The sequence below is a fragment of the Chrysemys picta genome, chromosome 7, assembly GCF_011386835.1.
Source record: "Chrysemys picta bellii isolate R12L10 chromosome 7, ASM1138683v2, whole genome shotgun sequence".
NCBI lineage: Eukaryota > Metazoa > Chordata > Testudines > Emydidae > Chrysemys > Chrysemys picta.
Genome location: NC_088797.1, coordinates 97,994,054 through 98,010,206, shown reverse-complemented (window position 1 = coordinate 98,010,206; position 16,153 = coordinate 97,994,054). Strand labels below are relative to the sequence as shown.

At 37.8% G+C, this 16,153-nt stretch overlaps 1 protein-coding gene across 26 annotated transcripts in view; it reads right to left on the bottom strand.

Moving 5' to 3' along the window:
- Positions 1–16,153, bottom strand: part of CPEB3 (cytoplasmic polyadenylation element binding protein 3) — a 183,625-nt gene that overhangs the window by 27,162 nt on the left and 140,310 nt on the right. For all 26 annotated transcript variants that reach the window (XR_010589503.1, XR_010589504.1, XM_024101196.3 and 23 more), the window contains 2 exons: positions 2,788–2,906; positions 228–342 (listed from right to left, as the gene is read on the bottom strand). Coding sequence is in view for 24 of the 26 variants with exons in the window: in XM_024101196.3 (XP_023956964.1) it covers positions 228–342; positions 2,788–2,906 (234 nt within the window). In the remaining 2 variants the exon portion in view is untranslated. The remainder of the gene's footprint in view (positions 1–227; positions 343–2,787; positions 2,907–16,153) is intronic.

Below are 16,153 nucleotides of genomic sequence, written 5' to 3'. Positions count from 1 at the left end.
GGTACTAAACAATTGATTCATTGTCTTAACTAGTAGTTAATTTCAAAGGCCAGAAGTTCTCAGAAGTTATATTCTTACGGTTAAGGACAGAAGAAACTGATATGCTTAGAAAGTAAACCACAAATTCTTCAAAAATCTCTGGAACAGATGGAATGTCATTGTCTCAGAATCCGAAACCAGCTACTGATCGTATGGTCTAGCCTAACTTTTCTTCTATTTCAACTCACCAGCTCGGAGGGGACGTGGAACTCCCCCTACAAAGATAGTTTTTCTTGGGTCCAACGGCTGAGAACCATCCATTACAAAATCACTGTCACTTAGGTTCCAAGGTCGAATTTGCACCTGAAAGAAAGATGTCAACTTAATCTTCACTTCATTGCTAACTTATCCTACACAAAGTAATAAGAATTAAGAATCAGCTGCTAAACATTTACATATGTAAAATCTGATTAGAATATATGTAAATACACACATTCACATTCTTTTTTAAAGATAAAATAGTAAAATGATAGAATGTGAAAGTAAAAACGATGCAAGTATATCATTTATCTATGTAGGTATTCAGAATGTACAGTTTACAGTGTTTACTTGATAAATGTGGACAGTACATTTATCACCTCTAGAGGCCAGGCTTGAGTTAGATTTCCTCGTGAAAATGCAGCTACCCCATTCTCTCCCTAATCTGCTTCCTCCTCCAGCCTCCTTTATTAGGAATATGGAATATATAAAAGGACATTAAGAGCTTTATCATTTATAGTGTGAATTTAAGGATGCCGGTTGAACATTCAGCTTTCTTCTAGTCACATCAAATTTTAAAAGTTGAAAAAGAGGGACGAGGAAGTGGAATTAATTCCTATGTTTAAAATAAGAAGATTTCAGAAATGTAAGTGCACTTGTTCAGTTTAGTTAAGCAGCCAGCTAGATAGTGGACTGTTAGACAGAAAGTCTTCAGATTGTACAGAACTAAGAATTCTGCTCAAAAGCCATTTGGATAAGCCTGCTCATCACTACAACCCCAGAATAAGTGAAATGTGTAAGCATCATTTGGATTTGCCATTGCATTGCAATTTTCATTCACCCCTGCAAGGTCTAATCTTCTAATTCAAAAAGGCACCCGTGAGCCTTTTATATGAATTTGATTAAGGATTACTCTGGAAGGATTATGCATATAACATATATAATAATAATTACAATTATATAAAGAATAAGGCCCTAATCTGCAAGAAATTAAGCACATACATTACATTATTTACATGACTAGCCCCATTGACTAAATATTTACAAGATTGCAACCCAAGCTCCTCAGTATGCCCAATTTAAAAAAAAAATGGGAATAGGTGATAAATAGTTGTGTACATAATTACAGACGTAAACAGGTAGTAAATAATTGACATTACCCCTTGCAGAAGAAAGTTAGGCCAGGCTACATGTTTAGAGAAATACTTTATATTAGTGGCCGCCCTAAACGGATGTTGTCATTCCTGTAAATTAATAAAGTAGCAACTATCTTAATACCACCACCACACATGCAGTTTTTAGCCCTCTTTATGTAAACCCGTCCACTTAAAAGACTGATAGTACAGAAGTCCTCTACCTCCAGGATTTAACACAGTGCCAGCAATTCCAGAGAGTTTCTTGTAATGTCCCATTGGCAGTTATAATCAGGATGGACCACTTTGTATAATTTAACAAGATTAAGTCTCTATTCTAGTTCAATCCTGAGTAATATGAGCCAGTTGTGCTGAAGTGGGAATTGTATCAAGTACGTAATGCACCACTATATGCAAGCAACTGAAGCGGTTATCCACCAGCTCATTTCTGACTGCAGACAACATAAAAATGCTTGGTTTTTACATATCAAAAGTCAGGTTACATTTACAATGCCACTTTACTTTCTAAATAATTTAAAAACATTATCTTAGTAACTAGGTCTTTTCCAATATTCATTTTTAACAGATTCAGTAGTAATAGGGATAATTGTTCATCTTTGATTATAGGGAGTCTTTTTGGAAGTATATGGAAGTAATTTAGAATAAAAAAGGGGGAAAATATTAAGGTATCAGACATTCAACCAGCAATACATTTTGAGGGATGTTAACTAGAAAAAATATATTTAATTTTCTATACCAATGAATATCTGCCTGAATATATGTTTATTTAAAAAATCCCTTTAGAAGAATCCAGTTAAAATTTGATTAGCTCTAGCAAAATGACTCAGCAAGAATATACCTCAAACATGTTTTCCTTCTTTCTGGTATTATCTTACTCCTCATTTGTCCATCAGAAGTGCACAACTATATGCTTTTCATTGGTTTTAATAAACCTTCTTTTATAAACCAAATCTGGGTCAAAGCAGACTTGCTACAGTAAGTGAAAGGCATGAAAGATTATAAATTGCTTAGCTAGCATATGCAGAATTGAAAGCAATGAAGTACTGGCAAGGCTGCCTAAATTATTAAAGAGTTTTCTTTTTTAAATCATAGGGGCTTTTAAAAAACAACAGAAGTATAGGCAAAGAAACTAAAGCATTTACTCTTTTTTTTAAATAGGTGACTTGTAACAGGACACATTCTGTTACGATATGGTACTGGAAGTACCAACATAAAAGTTTAAACAAACTTCTGAACAAGCCAAATTATGCTAACGTAAGAAGGTAAGCCTAGTAAAGGAACACCAACATAACCAGTTTAACAGTTGCACCAGGGGAAAAATGTTTGCATATTTATTTGCTTTTGAATTGGCAAGGGGAAGTTGGTTAACAGCCAAGGCACTTTGTATACTGCTTACCGGTTTGTCCTTGATGGTGGGGCTTGACACACATAGGTAAAGTTTTCCATCTTCTTCCAGACAGGCATCTATCAGTGCTTGTACAGAGCTTTCCTCTTGGAACAGCAAAAAGGCATAACCTTGGAAAGGACAATGGCACAAAAAGAAAAAGAAAAAAAAGAAAAGATGAAAACTTTTGAAAGATAGGTCAAAACAGAGAACACAAAAAAAAGAAAATCAAAGAACTGCAAATATCTTGTAAGCAGTTGGTTTTGACACTTCACTAAGACTCTGAATTACTTTATTTGTCCCAATACATAGATGGCAATAAAAGTGTAATATTGTTGCTAACTGTACTGAAGTTAATCCAATAATAATATGCTTTCATAAGGAATCCTGCCATAGGATCACATGGAGAAAGCAGGTTTCCCCACCATCACTCTTATTTTTGTTTTGATGCTGCATACAGTGTTGGTATCACAGTGGAGAAAAAAAAGTCTTTGGAAAGTTTGTTTTCTTTATATACTTTAAAGGTTCCAAACAAAACACAGAATGGCTGGAAAAAACCAGGAAAAAATGTGGAAGATTAGCCCACAACTATGATAGATCTATATTTGTGCTCTTACAAGTATTTGTCATCTTAAATAAAGCGATGGTGTTGAGGCAGTTTCAGATGATATACAAGGGGGAAATACTATGTGGGAAGGTCCATGGAATGAAAACCTGCATACAGATAACCTGAATATTTCTATACTGAACATACATATGTTGGCAAGGGAAAAATGTATATTCTCATTCATTCATACTGTAGCTTTATTTCCTAAATATATTTCTAAATCAAATCTCCTAATGTACGCAATCCTCATTGAAGACCATGATTTACTTAATTTGGCCTTTTAAATTGCCACATATATAAAAGATTACCACTTCTTTTAGATTATGAAACTTTCTCATGCTTAGAGCACTCAAAGGCTCAGACTTTCTTTAAAGTTCCCCTCTAAAAAAGTGCTGAAATAAGGTAATCTTGAGGGAAAGCTGTCAACAACTGAAAGATTATGGATTGAGAATTGGAGTGCCTTCTGGCCCACAGATATTCTGATAAGAGGATATATTTTAAATCAAATTTTTAATTTTAGTTGAGAGTACTGAGATATGAGACAAGCTTTTGTACACTATAAAGGTAAGCCTCAGATATTCTTAACACATATCCCTAACAGGTTAAATTTTGGAATAAAAAGAAAGGTAAATTACTGCAATGCTACTACACTAAATTAGATCTTACAACCATTTGGTAATTACAGCTAGTATTGAATGCAGCTGCCCAGTTGTGGGGAACTTCCAGTAGTCTGTGTTACACCTGTGCTGAATAATTAGGAGTAGCTACCAGATGATTTCCCACTCACTGTTTTGATATTGGCTTTCACCTTCATAGTTTGGACCTTGCCTACCTTATAGAGTTCCTTTCTTCACACAATTCTGTAGCAACTGTTTGAGCTAGCATTCTTCTCGAAACACAGGAGGACTGCTAGCAGAAGATTCTCAGTCAGGGGCACTAAAAAGGCACCTGGCTAGGCCTATTTGCATTCCCAAGTTTTACTGGGGAGGCAGCAGTGAAGAGGAGCTCAAGTAGAATTTTGAAGTAGTTACTGTGGAGAGCTTTCTTGGTGCAATTTTTTTTTTGCTTGTTTAATTATTTTTTAAACTTTTGTACATGCACTAAGAAATTAAAATTTAGTGTTCAAAATCAATTTTTCACCAGGACATTGCACAACATCTCTGCCCTTCAAAGGTTATTTCCCTACAAGGCTTCAACTTTCTACTGCTCACTATCTTTATACTACAGATATTCAAAGAAAGGTTGCACAATAATTTAATAGGTCAAGTGTATTCATCATTGAACAGACGACAGCCTTTAAAATTTCACCATAGGAGTGTGTTTCAGAAAGTCTTGGGCACTTGCTAAGAACTTAGGTTGCAACAACTATAGCTATGATCTACTGAGACACTGAGTGATCTACTGAGACACTGATTAAAATCTATGGCATATGTCGACAAAAGCCACACAGTTCATTGTGTTAGCACTACAGTAACTTGCTGCCTATACACCAAACTGATTAATCTTTGAAGAAATTTAATATCTGAATTTATATATTGATTAATTCAGTTTAAACTGACCAATCACAGTATCACATGAACTTTGAGTGCCCAGACTTGTAATGGATTGAGAATATGTATTCATCATTGTCTTCATGTTATCTCCATTTTATTTTCCAATCTGTGCAGCTATCGTGTTTTCTTCACCTTATAATGAACCTGCCCAGTAAGAAGTAAAATCTGTTCACTATCCCAATTACAAATGTGTTCTGCTTGGCAGTTGATCTGTCCTATCAAATGCCCCCCACCCCAATCATGAAACTGAACACTTGGAAGAGACTATAGCAGGGGTGGGCAAACTTTTTGGCCCAAGGGCCACATCCAGGTGTGGAAATTGTATGGCAGGCCATGAATGCTCACAAAATTGGGAGTTGGGATGCAGGAAGGGGGGTCTGGGCTCCAGCTGGGGGTGCAGGCTCTGGGGTGGGGCCAAAAATGAGGAGTTCAGGATGCAGGAGGGGGCTCCAGGCTGGGGCAGTGGGTTGGGGTGTGGGGCGGGGGGGTGAGGGCTCCGGCTGGGGGTGTAGGCGGTTGTTCCAGGCTGGGACAGAGGGGTTCAGAGAAAGGGGAAGGGGATCAGGGCTGGGGCAGGGGGTTAGGGCGCGGGAGGGGGTGAGGGGTGCAGACTCTGGGAGGCACTTACCTCAAGCAGCTCCTGGAAGCAGCGGCATGTCCCCTCTCTGGCTCCTATGCAGAGGCGTGGCCAGGCGGCTCTGTGCTGCCCCGTCCCTGCAGCCTTGGTTCCCAGCCAATGGGAGCTGCAGGAGCAGCGCTTGGGGCAGAAGCAGGAGCAGCATGCGGAGCCCCCTGGCTACCCCTACATGTAGGAGCCGGATGGGGGGACATGCTGCTGTTTCCGGGAGCCGCGCGGAGACGCAGCACACGCAGAGCAGGGCAAGCCCCCCGACCCCACTCCCTGGCTGGAGCCCCAGAGCAGGGCAAGCCCCGGACTCTGTTCCCCGGTGGGAGCTCAAGGGCCAGATTAAAACATCTGAAGAGCCAGATGCAGCCCCCAGGCCATAGTTTGCCCACCCCTGGACTATAGTATTCCCTCACCTTCCACCACTAATCATATTTCATTGGTCAATTCATTTTTTGGGGTGGAGGCATGGTGTTTAAACTCATAGGCAGACTTCAGTACCCTATATACTTCAATCCGAAAAATTAGCCCCAAATGTTAAGAATATTCTGGTTCTAACCAATATTTCCACTGGTTATTAAATAACCTCAAAGTTCAGAGATTAAGCTAAGCACTCCAAAATGTGGATGCTTGTCCATACATTGTATGAATATTTTTGGTTTGCAAAATTCATTTGGACATTTTGTCTGACCAGTCTTTTTTAGAGGTGCTTTCTTTCCTGGATGGAACACACAGCATAGAAGATAGAAAAGAAAAGAAAAATCTATACATATTAGTTTTTTATACTGCTCCTCATTACCACAGTATCTGAATGCCTTCCATGGAAAACAAACAGCAAATATTTACTTCAAGATTTGGGGAAAGGTTTGGGATGATTCTTATTGGAATCTACACAGATGCTCCTGATTTTCTTACCTCACAGTAAAGATTCTGTTGAACTTGTGGCAGCAAGACCCGAATGCCATTTTTGGATATGGTAAATATTGTATTTGTAGTTATGATCCAATTAAAAATTACCCTAAACACAAAACCCTTGGCTTGTTCTGTTCAGCTGCTAGACTACAAATGCAGTCCTGGTTAGTCAGGACCTCTCCTGACTTCTGTGCCCTATATACTGCAGTCAGAAAAATTCGCCACAAACGCAAAACCTGTGCTGCCTCACTCTTCTAGACCATATTACCTCTGCCAAATACGGAGACTACATGGAGTCTCTGAAAATGAGATTCTACGCACTTTGCTTTGGGATCATGACAGCCCTCCCCCATTGGCTCTGCTGGGCCACCCAATCAGCTTCTCAAAAAAAACCTGGCTAACATAGGACTTCAAACCTGCTGATTTGATGCCTCCCCCAATTATTGAAAGGTTTTGGACATCCAAGACCTCCAGAAATCAGGTTTCCACTATAATTAAAAAGTTGTGATTCAATAACTGAAGTTAAATTCAAATACTACACTGAAAAGCACATAAGAACTTAGATAGAATTGAATAAAACATCTATATCTGCCAAAGTTAAATTAATAAAAAAAATCACATTCATCAAAATATTTAGGGAAGCAAAGAGTCAAGAGAGAACCACATTGAGATAGGAAACCTACACTATTGATTTTAGAATTAATGTTTAAAGTGTTCTGAATGTGTGAAGTATTGTTACTACTAAAATCCATTGCATAAAATCTATCCTCTTTTCAGTATTTAAGGTTGTTCGTGTTTGTTAGAATTACTAATCTGTAAATTAAGATCTCTGAGATACTCCTTGCTCACATGGACTCCCAAGCACGAACTTTTATTTGCATTGATTGAATAGAACCCTGTGGCAGAAGGTGTTCCCTGAACTCTAACTATACAAAAGTTAACTAGAAAATATCCATGAAGACCACTTGCTCCATGCTTAAGTTAACATTGCACAAGGAAGTTTTAGATCACACAAGATGCAATTTAAATTAAATATCAAATATGTATTTTCTATCAGGAAAAACAGAAGACCATTTTGAATTATAACGCCAACCAAGCCTTTTAATGAAAAGCTAATATGTACTTTGACAACCATCATGCACCAACATCTTTTCATAATTATATCAACCTGTGCTTAAATGGCTATAATTGGCAAGTCTCTGGGACAGACCATATTATTCCCTCTAGGCTATGACACCACCACTTGTGGTTTGGAAGGTATAGCTTTGGCTGCTAGGCAACAGAGCTCTCAGCCATGCCCTATGTAGTTGTATGCAATTATTCAGTGCATTTCACAGACCGTCTTGAAGGATTTTTAAATATCCTCAAGGATGGTTGGGGTTTAAACTTATCCTCTGCCTTTCTCTGATTTTCAGATATAGCCAAGAAAACATTAGGTGGTGTTCAGATGCATGTCCAAATAAGATTTACGCTAGTGTCTGAACTAGAAACACAGGGAGTGTTCAGGTTTAATGGTGCCAAAATCTCATGAGCTATTTTCACATTCTTCTGACCAAAAATAGATAATCTCATCATAAGATGAACTTTTCAAGCTTCCCAGAATCACGGCAGTCATTCTCATAATATTTTAGCTCCACCTGAGTCTCAATAAAGGTTTCTTCTTTCCACAACTAAAACCATAGGAGGTGGTTCATATTTGAGAAACTGAATACGAATTCCTTCCTCTGCCTGGAAATTGAGTTCTGAGCCATCTCTGCTTAAAATGGATCTTTTGTTTTATTTATTTATTTATTTTAAACTGATTTGTTTTTGATTAAAATATGCAATGTGAAATTCAGATGTGTGGAGCTCCAGAATATATAATACTTGTATTTCCTGAAGTGCTCACATATCAAAATATACAAATCCACATTTATATTACTGATATACATTTTCCCCCAACATGCAATCACTGAAATGTCACAGCTATAACTGGTTATCAGCTGAGCTGGCCAAAAAGTTTCCATCAACTGTTTGATGGAAAATTGTGTTTTTGACAAAAAGTTTTTTGCAAAGTCTCCTTTCCTTGGAAAATTTTGGCTTTTCATAAAAACCAAAAAGTTGTTGGTTTTCAGTTGAAAATGGAAGAAATTTAGCCAAAACCCAAAAAATTTCATTTCAGAAATGCTACTTTGTTGTCTCATGTCCCATTCTCTTCCCAGACAGACTAAATCTTCCATGATGCACTGCAGCCAGGGTCTCCCATGCTGCACCATGGCAGCTCAGCAACAGAGGAGACCCTGGTGCATCCTTCCTAAATTTTATGTGGAAATGTTAATTCCAGAGGATGCCTATGACACAACTGAAATGTACCCCCCCTTCTGAAATGGAGGACAGCGACAGCATTCTGCACAAAACTGAAGGGGAGAGGAAATGTTGGCCATAGACACATGGGCAAACTCTCAGGAAAAATGTTAGGGATGTTTACTGTCAACATGGAACAGTCAGGCCCTCCATATTATTTTAGTGCAAATGTAATGCAATGACTTGTGTCATATTGATAGCACAGAAGACCAAAATTCTCATTTTATCCATAGAATAAGAAAACACAAGCAGCAAATTGCTAATATCCTTGTGCTGTTTGCCAACTCTGATATGGAGGAATGATTGCTAGGGGTTAGAAGTTAGTTCATTGTCCATATTTGTTTTCTGTGGCTTCTCTACTGTTATGGCCAATAAGGGTATCAGTTCTGGTCATGGTCTCAATGATGTGGTTCACTGTCCAGTAAGAATGGAAGTTAAACTACCAAACTGATTTCACATAGGCCATTGAGCAAGGATTTCAGTTTGTAAAGGTCCAGTATTTTCATTCTACTTCCTGCAGGAAATATGCTTGCTATTTAGCTTCCTGTATAGACATTTAGTTCTTATTTTACTACAAAAGAAATAAATACAATAATCATTCATTGGCCCCAGGAGCACCATTGTTATTTTACACAGAGCTAAGTATACTGAGTAATTTGTTCAAAGCTTAAAAAAAAAAAAAAAAAAAAAACCACACACAGGTTGACTCTAACAGTGGTTCTCAAACTGGGGTTCACGAAGTGTTACAGGGGGTTCTTGGGAAAAAATTCCCTAACGGCGGACAGAGTGTCCAGAGGAACCCCAGGCAGCATGGGGCCAGCAGCCCGGAGCCTCTGGACTTCTAAGAGCTAAGCAGATCAAAGCAAGCGCATCTATCACACTGAGAAGATTTAAACTTCAAAACTCCGTATAAGAAATGGAAAAGGAGGTTGATATTTTTTGCTGTTTTTAAAATAAATAGGCAGCTAGTATTGTTTTTAAAATTATTATGAAGAACAAGTGTAAGCTTTGTTGTTCGTCTGTAAAGTGCGTTGTTAACCTGGACTGCTCAAGACCTGAATGCTTGTGTAGCAGGAACTCTGAGTTGGCTTCTTAAATACCTTTATGCTGTTTCACATCTGATACTCCTTGATGAAACATAGGAGCCTTGTCTTATAACAGGCTTATTCAAAGTGATACAAACTACTAAAGTGAGATCTTGGAAGAGTGTTGCCATTTTCATAATGTAATAAAAATACTGTAATAATAAATAATAACTGATAATAAATAGTGTGTAATAAGCATGTCATAAAAACATATTTTATATTTCCAAGATCACTGCTTTTTATAATGTATACTCAGGTAAAGGAGAAAATCCCAGGAAATATTCATTTTTAGGAGGGGGTACGTGAGACTTGACATTTTAGTGAAAGGGATTCACAAGTTGTTAAAGTTTGGGAACCACTGCTCTATAACTGTGATGCAAGGGAAATCTCTCCTATGTATGCATTTCCACGTTCTCCCCGGATCTAGACACACATACACCCTCACACCCACCCGCCCCTGCCTGCCTGTCGACCACTGTGTTCCTAATGCCGGGGAGAGCAAGATTTCACAGTAATGATTTGCTGTTAGCTGCCGGAGTGGCATGCTCAGCTGTCAGAACTTCCTGGAGATTTAAAATGGAAGGGGAGCATGCCTCTGTAGCTGGAATGCAGGCCAGTGGAGTTCAAAACAGTGAGCAGAGAAGTCGTGGTGGGCATTGTGGGATACTGGAGGAGGCCAGTTATGACGATATAATGAACGGCAGTGTCTACACAGATGTTTTGTTGCTTTAACTTTGCTACAAAAAGCTCTATGCTTGTTGAGGTGGTTTTATTTTGTCGGCAAAACTCTCCTGTTTTGGCGACAAAAGTAGCATTCTAGTGTGTACACCTCCACTGTATTGTCAGCACAAGCTGCCTTTTGCTGACTAAACTGTGTAGAGTAGACAAGGCCTTAATTTCATTATTCTGCTAGACACTAAAAATCATGGACTTTTTTGTCCTATGATTGCAAACATGTTAACAGGCCATTCTACCTTGAATAATCTCTTAGAATATGTGCTAAATACCTAGGCTAAACAATCTGTCCCACCTTGTATTTAACTGTGATGCCTGAAGTACCTTTCCCAGACCTGAAGGGGTCTGTGTAGCTTAGAACTTTGGCTTTGTCTACAGCGCCACTTTCGTTGTTAAAACTTTTGTCACTCGGGAGTGTGAAAAAACACACCCCGAATAACAAAAGTTTTAATGACAAAAAGCATTGGTGTGGACAATGCTTCGTCGGCGGGAGCCATGCTCCTGGTGATGAAGCTACCACCCCTCTTTGGAGGTGGTTTTATTTGGTCACCTGGAGAGCTCTCTCCTGGTAATAAAGAGCAGCTACACAGTGCACCTTACAATGGTGCGGCTGCAGCGGCACAGCTGCGCCATTGTTAGGTGCGCAGTGTAGACATAGCCTTTGTCTCTGTCACCAACAGAAGTTGGTCCAACAGAAGATATTACCTCACCCATTTTGTCTCTCTAGTATCATAAGACCAACAAGGTTATAACAACACTGCACATGATGTACCTACTCTTGTTTGGTAACGTGGTATTTATTATACCAATAGAAAAACACCCTGTGTCAGCAAAAGCTGCCTCTACACTGGGGCTCTGCCAGTACAGCTATACCAGCAAAGCATTCATAGTATAGACAAGGCTTTAATTTAACATAATTATAATACTAATCACATGAACCAGTAATGATATGATTTACATAGATGAGCTTTTGACAATGGAAGTAAGAGTTGTATTTGTAAAATTTTCTGTGGCAGTATATATTGTTTCATGACACCTACAGTACATAAAATTAAAACTGAAATAAGTATCAAATAAGTAATAAGCAGTACACTGAATTTGAGAGAAACAAAGGGGATGATGCAATATCTTTTATTGGACCAACTTCTGTTGGTGAAAGACAAGCTTTCAAGGTACACAGAGTTGAATTTGTCAGTTTCAGGATTAAGAGGCAATACATGTAAAAACTGCTCCAGGCAGAAACAGATAATCTATTCCTGTTTGTGTATGCATCAGGCATTTTTAACTCTGAACAGGCTGCTGAAAATAGATCAGCTTTCAGATTAAACAGATTTATTTTTTCATTCTTTGCTTGAAAAGTGAATTTCTACTCCTGCTCCAAGTAATGCTAATGTGGAAAGCCTCTAGATAAATATAAACTGATAGCCTCTACTTGGTTTCAGCTGCCATTTCAAACATGCTGCAAGCACAATCTTAAAAATTTAATCAACATCCAATACATGTTTTGGAGGAAGAAAATCTGGGAGCAAGTCGAGAGCAAAAGTTATCTCAGTTTCTCTTTTTACTAAAAGGCACTTCAATTTTTTTAATTAACAAGAAAGTTTGTAATTATTTTCTGATCACCATTTAAATAGTATGCCCTTTTTAGGGCAAAGAAAATCACAGCTCTCATTAAAATCAATGGGTACATTAAGCACTCAAGTGAAGCTCCTTTGTATAATAAAAACAGCTTTAGACAAAGGAGGAGGCTGATGTTTAGAACTGCCTGGCAAGATCACACAGTCCAGAGGGGTATTTTCAGCTCAAATGGTGTTTTCGATGTTTCAGATTCTGGGACTGGGACATATTTTGTGCATTTTGCTATGAGTCCGTGAGAGTCCTTGGAGAGAAACAAAGGTAGGGAATTGTTTTAGAATAGGGCACAGATACCTGATCTCAGGCTTCTGCAAAAAGAGTGCTGCCTGTGTGAATTTTATTCCTACTGCTGAGAAAAGGATTTGTATAAGTTCTCTAAATTAACAGCTTAAAACTAAGGCCATGTCTTCACTACAAAAAGAAAAAGTTGTGCTCTTAACTCAAGTTAGCCAGCTTGAGTTAAGATCCCAGTAAAGACAAGGCCTATGACAATATCCTGACACTGTTACTGATTTCTAATCCAAGCAAAAACCACCTCACAAAACCCTGATTTTCAGCCATTGCTCAGCCAAATGCACTACAATACAGTAAAACCCTTTTTTTAAATGTGAAGAGTTTTTCTATTAACCTGAAAGGTCTTTTATATGCACCCAAGAGCAACACCAGATATCCCTACTGCTTCCTTCTTCTTTCTCTATGCACACAAAGAGTAGCAGCATGCAATCTGATAGCACCATAGTGTTAATATTTTCTTATTTACTAACATTGGAAGAGATTAGTTTTGAGGGTTATTTGTTACAATAGTAGGTACAGCATTTTTGGATAGAAATGTGATTTTCAATTTGATGGCATCCCTTTTATTCACTATAGTTAGCATAATCCCATATCAGCAGCACTATGCAGACTAAATCAGTTAGGTCTTGAAAAAAATACAGAACAAGAATTTATGCTTTCATTTAATCTTTTCCACTGATGACAAAAGAGGAGTAATTATTTAGTTCCTGGCTTGAGAAAAAGCACTGAGCAGTAGAAAGAGCAAGAAGACATATGATTAGCAAGAGTTATTTGAAAACTTCATTTGAAACATTCACAGTACAGATTTTGCATGTCAGCATTTTCCACTAATCTAATCTTTTTTGTAGCTTCGGGATCAATGGAGATTTTAGCATTCTGCAGTTTACCCATGTTGAAAAATAACATGTCCCAAAGTCATAGTCACTCTGTATTATAATCATCTCCATAGAAGCCTATTATGCTGTCAGCACTCTCAGTCATCAAAAACGTGTTCTATTGCTGACAGCTTCAGCACTAGTTTCTTATCAAACCATGGTCACTTTAACCAGAACTTCACTGCAGTAGAAAAACAAATAACTGTTTTGGATTTTCAGCCACGTGTGTATTGCTTTCCCATTCTAGCTGCTCAAGCGTGTTTCTTTGTCTGTAAAGTCGACTGGGATTCTCAAGCTGCACCTTTTTCTTCAGTGGCAGAAGATTTCTCCAAATCTCTAAATCACTCTTTGTAACTCCGTTATATACTTTCTTTAAAAGAACAGAACAAGTGGCATTTCGGGAGTGCTGAGCACTTTTTAGGAGTTTATAATTCACAGGTTTAACTTTTAAAAGCTTTTATCAAATTCTCTAATACACCAAAATTTCCACTTCATTAAGGGAAGGAAATTAACTACCTTGCAACCATCATTGTATAAATAATGTATACTGATGCATTAATGCAACATTTTTGTGCTGTTAAACATTATGCTGATACTATGTTACTGTAAGAATAGCACTATTTGAGTTATTGCAATAGATGTTTTGTCAGCAATTCCTTTACAATACCCTGGTTATAAGAGTTTATAATAGACTTTGGACTGAAACTTTGCTTATGTGACAAGCAGTGACAACTAGCATGGCATGTACTCTAAGTGGCACACAGGAAAGTTTAATATGCTGTGGGTCTGGAGTCTGTGGACCATCACCCCATTGTAATATCCTTCCTCTGCAATGTCCCTCTGTCAACTTAAAAGTGAAGTTTGGTGCTTCATAAGAAATGTTGCATGGTTATGCACCAGTTACAACTGGTGGCTCTTTGTATCTTGGACCACACAATACCATGATTGAGAGAACCAGTTTTACTCCAGGGCTAGCAAATTCACAGATTGACATGTAGGCTCGTATTTAAAAAGGTAGAAAGAAGCATTTCAGGAGAATGGCGTTTGCAGCTGTTATGGAAAAGGGGCACAGGTTTCTGAAGGAAGACTGGATGACCAGTCAAGCTGATCTGATTTCAGCAGTCTGTTCAGTCTTAAAATAAGCTGTAGGGCATAATCCAAAGATAAATTATGACAATCAGCTGTCTAGAGCACTAACTGCTTTTATTGGTCAGGAAGGCGTGTTGAGAAAAGATCCATGGACTGGTTATTTCCTAGCAATAAATATCTCTAACTTGTCCACTGCAGTCCCTAGCAATGCCCAAACACTTCCTAATACCCTACTTCTCCACTCTTATATAATTGTGGACCTCAACTACATTACAAACTTTTTGTAGTCTGTTGGTCATTGCTGCTCTTCAGTAGTGGTTGGAAGTTCCAATCCGCCAAAAATTGTGATCTATTCATCTTTCAACATGCTAAAGTCCCATTAATTTAAATGGAGTTATACAATTCTATCCTTGCAACATATACCCATGTACTAGAGGAATGCCAAAGTTTGCTTTTGGGATACCTCTATTAAGAAAGGCTTGACTGACCTTTATTGAAGATAAAAATAAACAGTAGTGTACCTTAATGTCAGCTGTTTCCCCCTCCTGTGAAATCCTAGGCTTTCTGCATCCCCTGCTATATCATTAATATGATAAAGGTAGTAGAGAGCGGGGACTCTGAGCATGTGCCAACACACTAAGTAGTAAATATCTGAAAAATATTTTCCTACATTACAAAAGCATATTAAAAACCAAACATGTTTACTGGTTATCAGAAAACAGTATCAGAAGTAATAATCAAAGAAAAGCAACAGATGGATTGTGAAATGAGCTTTTTTGTTTGCTTGGGGAAAAGAAGGGGTGTACTGCTAAATACAAATTTGTTCTGAAATTCACTTAAATTATTTTTCCAAAGACACAATTAATGAAAATCTTCTACAGATTTTAAATCAGTGGTAGTTGAGACTATTTAGTTCAAGCATACAGTTTCATGTCTAGCATCATCACATACTGTTCATGCTCTGCTTTAATTTAAAATAGATAAAAAAGGATCAAGCCAGTCCTGAATTTATCTTTGAGACACTTTAATTTGCAGACAACATGGAGGTGAAGAGACACTATTTTATCTTCAGGATTTATTATCCTGAAGAGCAGTAATTCCTTTTCCAGTTTCCTACTACCTCAAATATCATACCATAAATACCTCAGCATTGCCATGCTGCTTTGAAAATAGTAAGTATCTAGAGTGGTTATACAACAGATTTGAGTCAGTGGTTTTAAGTATTAAGTGTTTCCTTTTAAGGGTTTGAAGGGAAAAATACAGTGACATGACAATGTATACTGCATCACTGAACATCTTGTTTACATAATTTAAACAATGTTCTTTTATTTCTACTTATGTAATAAGGTGAACAAATATTAAGAATTAAAGTATATGCATGGTGTTTGTTTTAAAGAAAAAAGTCACTTAGTCTCAGACATCTATGATTTTTGTTCACTTATAGAGCATTGTGTAATATGTACAGTATCATTACAGTCACATACCCATCTAATTTTGCTTTCTATTCTGCTTTCCAAACTGCAATCTGTTTCTATGCCAGGATTTTTTGTATATATATCCACTCCACGGCATATAGTATACAGCTAGTGAACAAAATTTGACTACTTCAGTTGCATACTGACCAA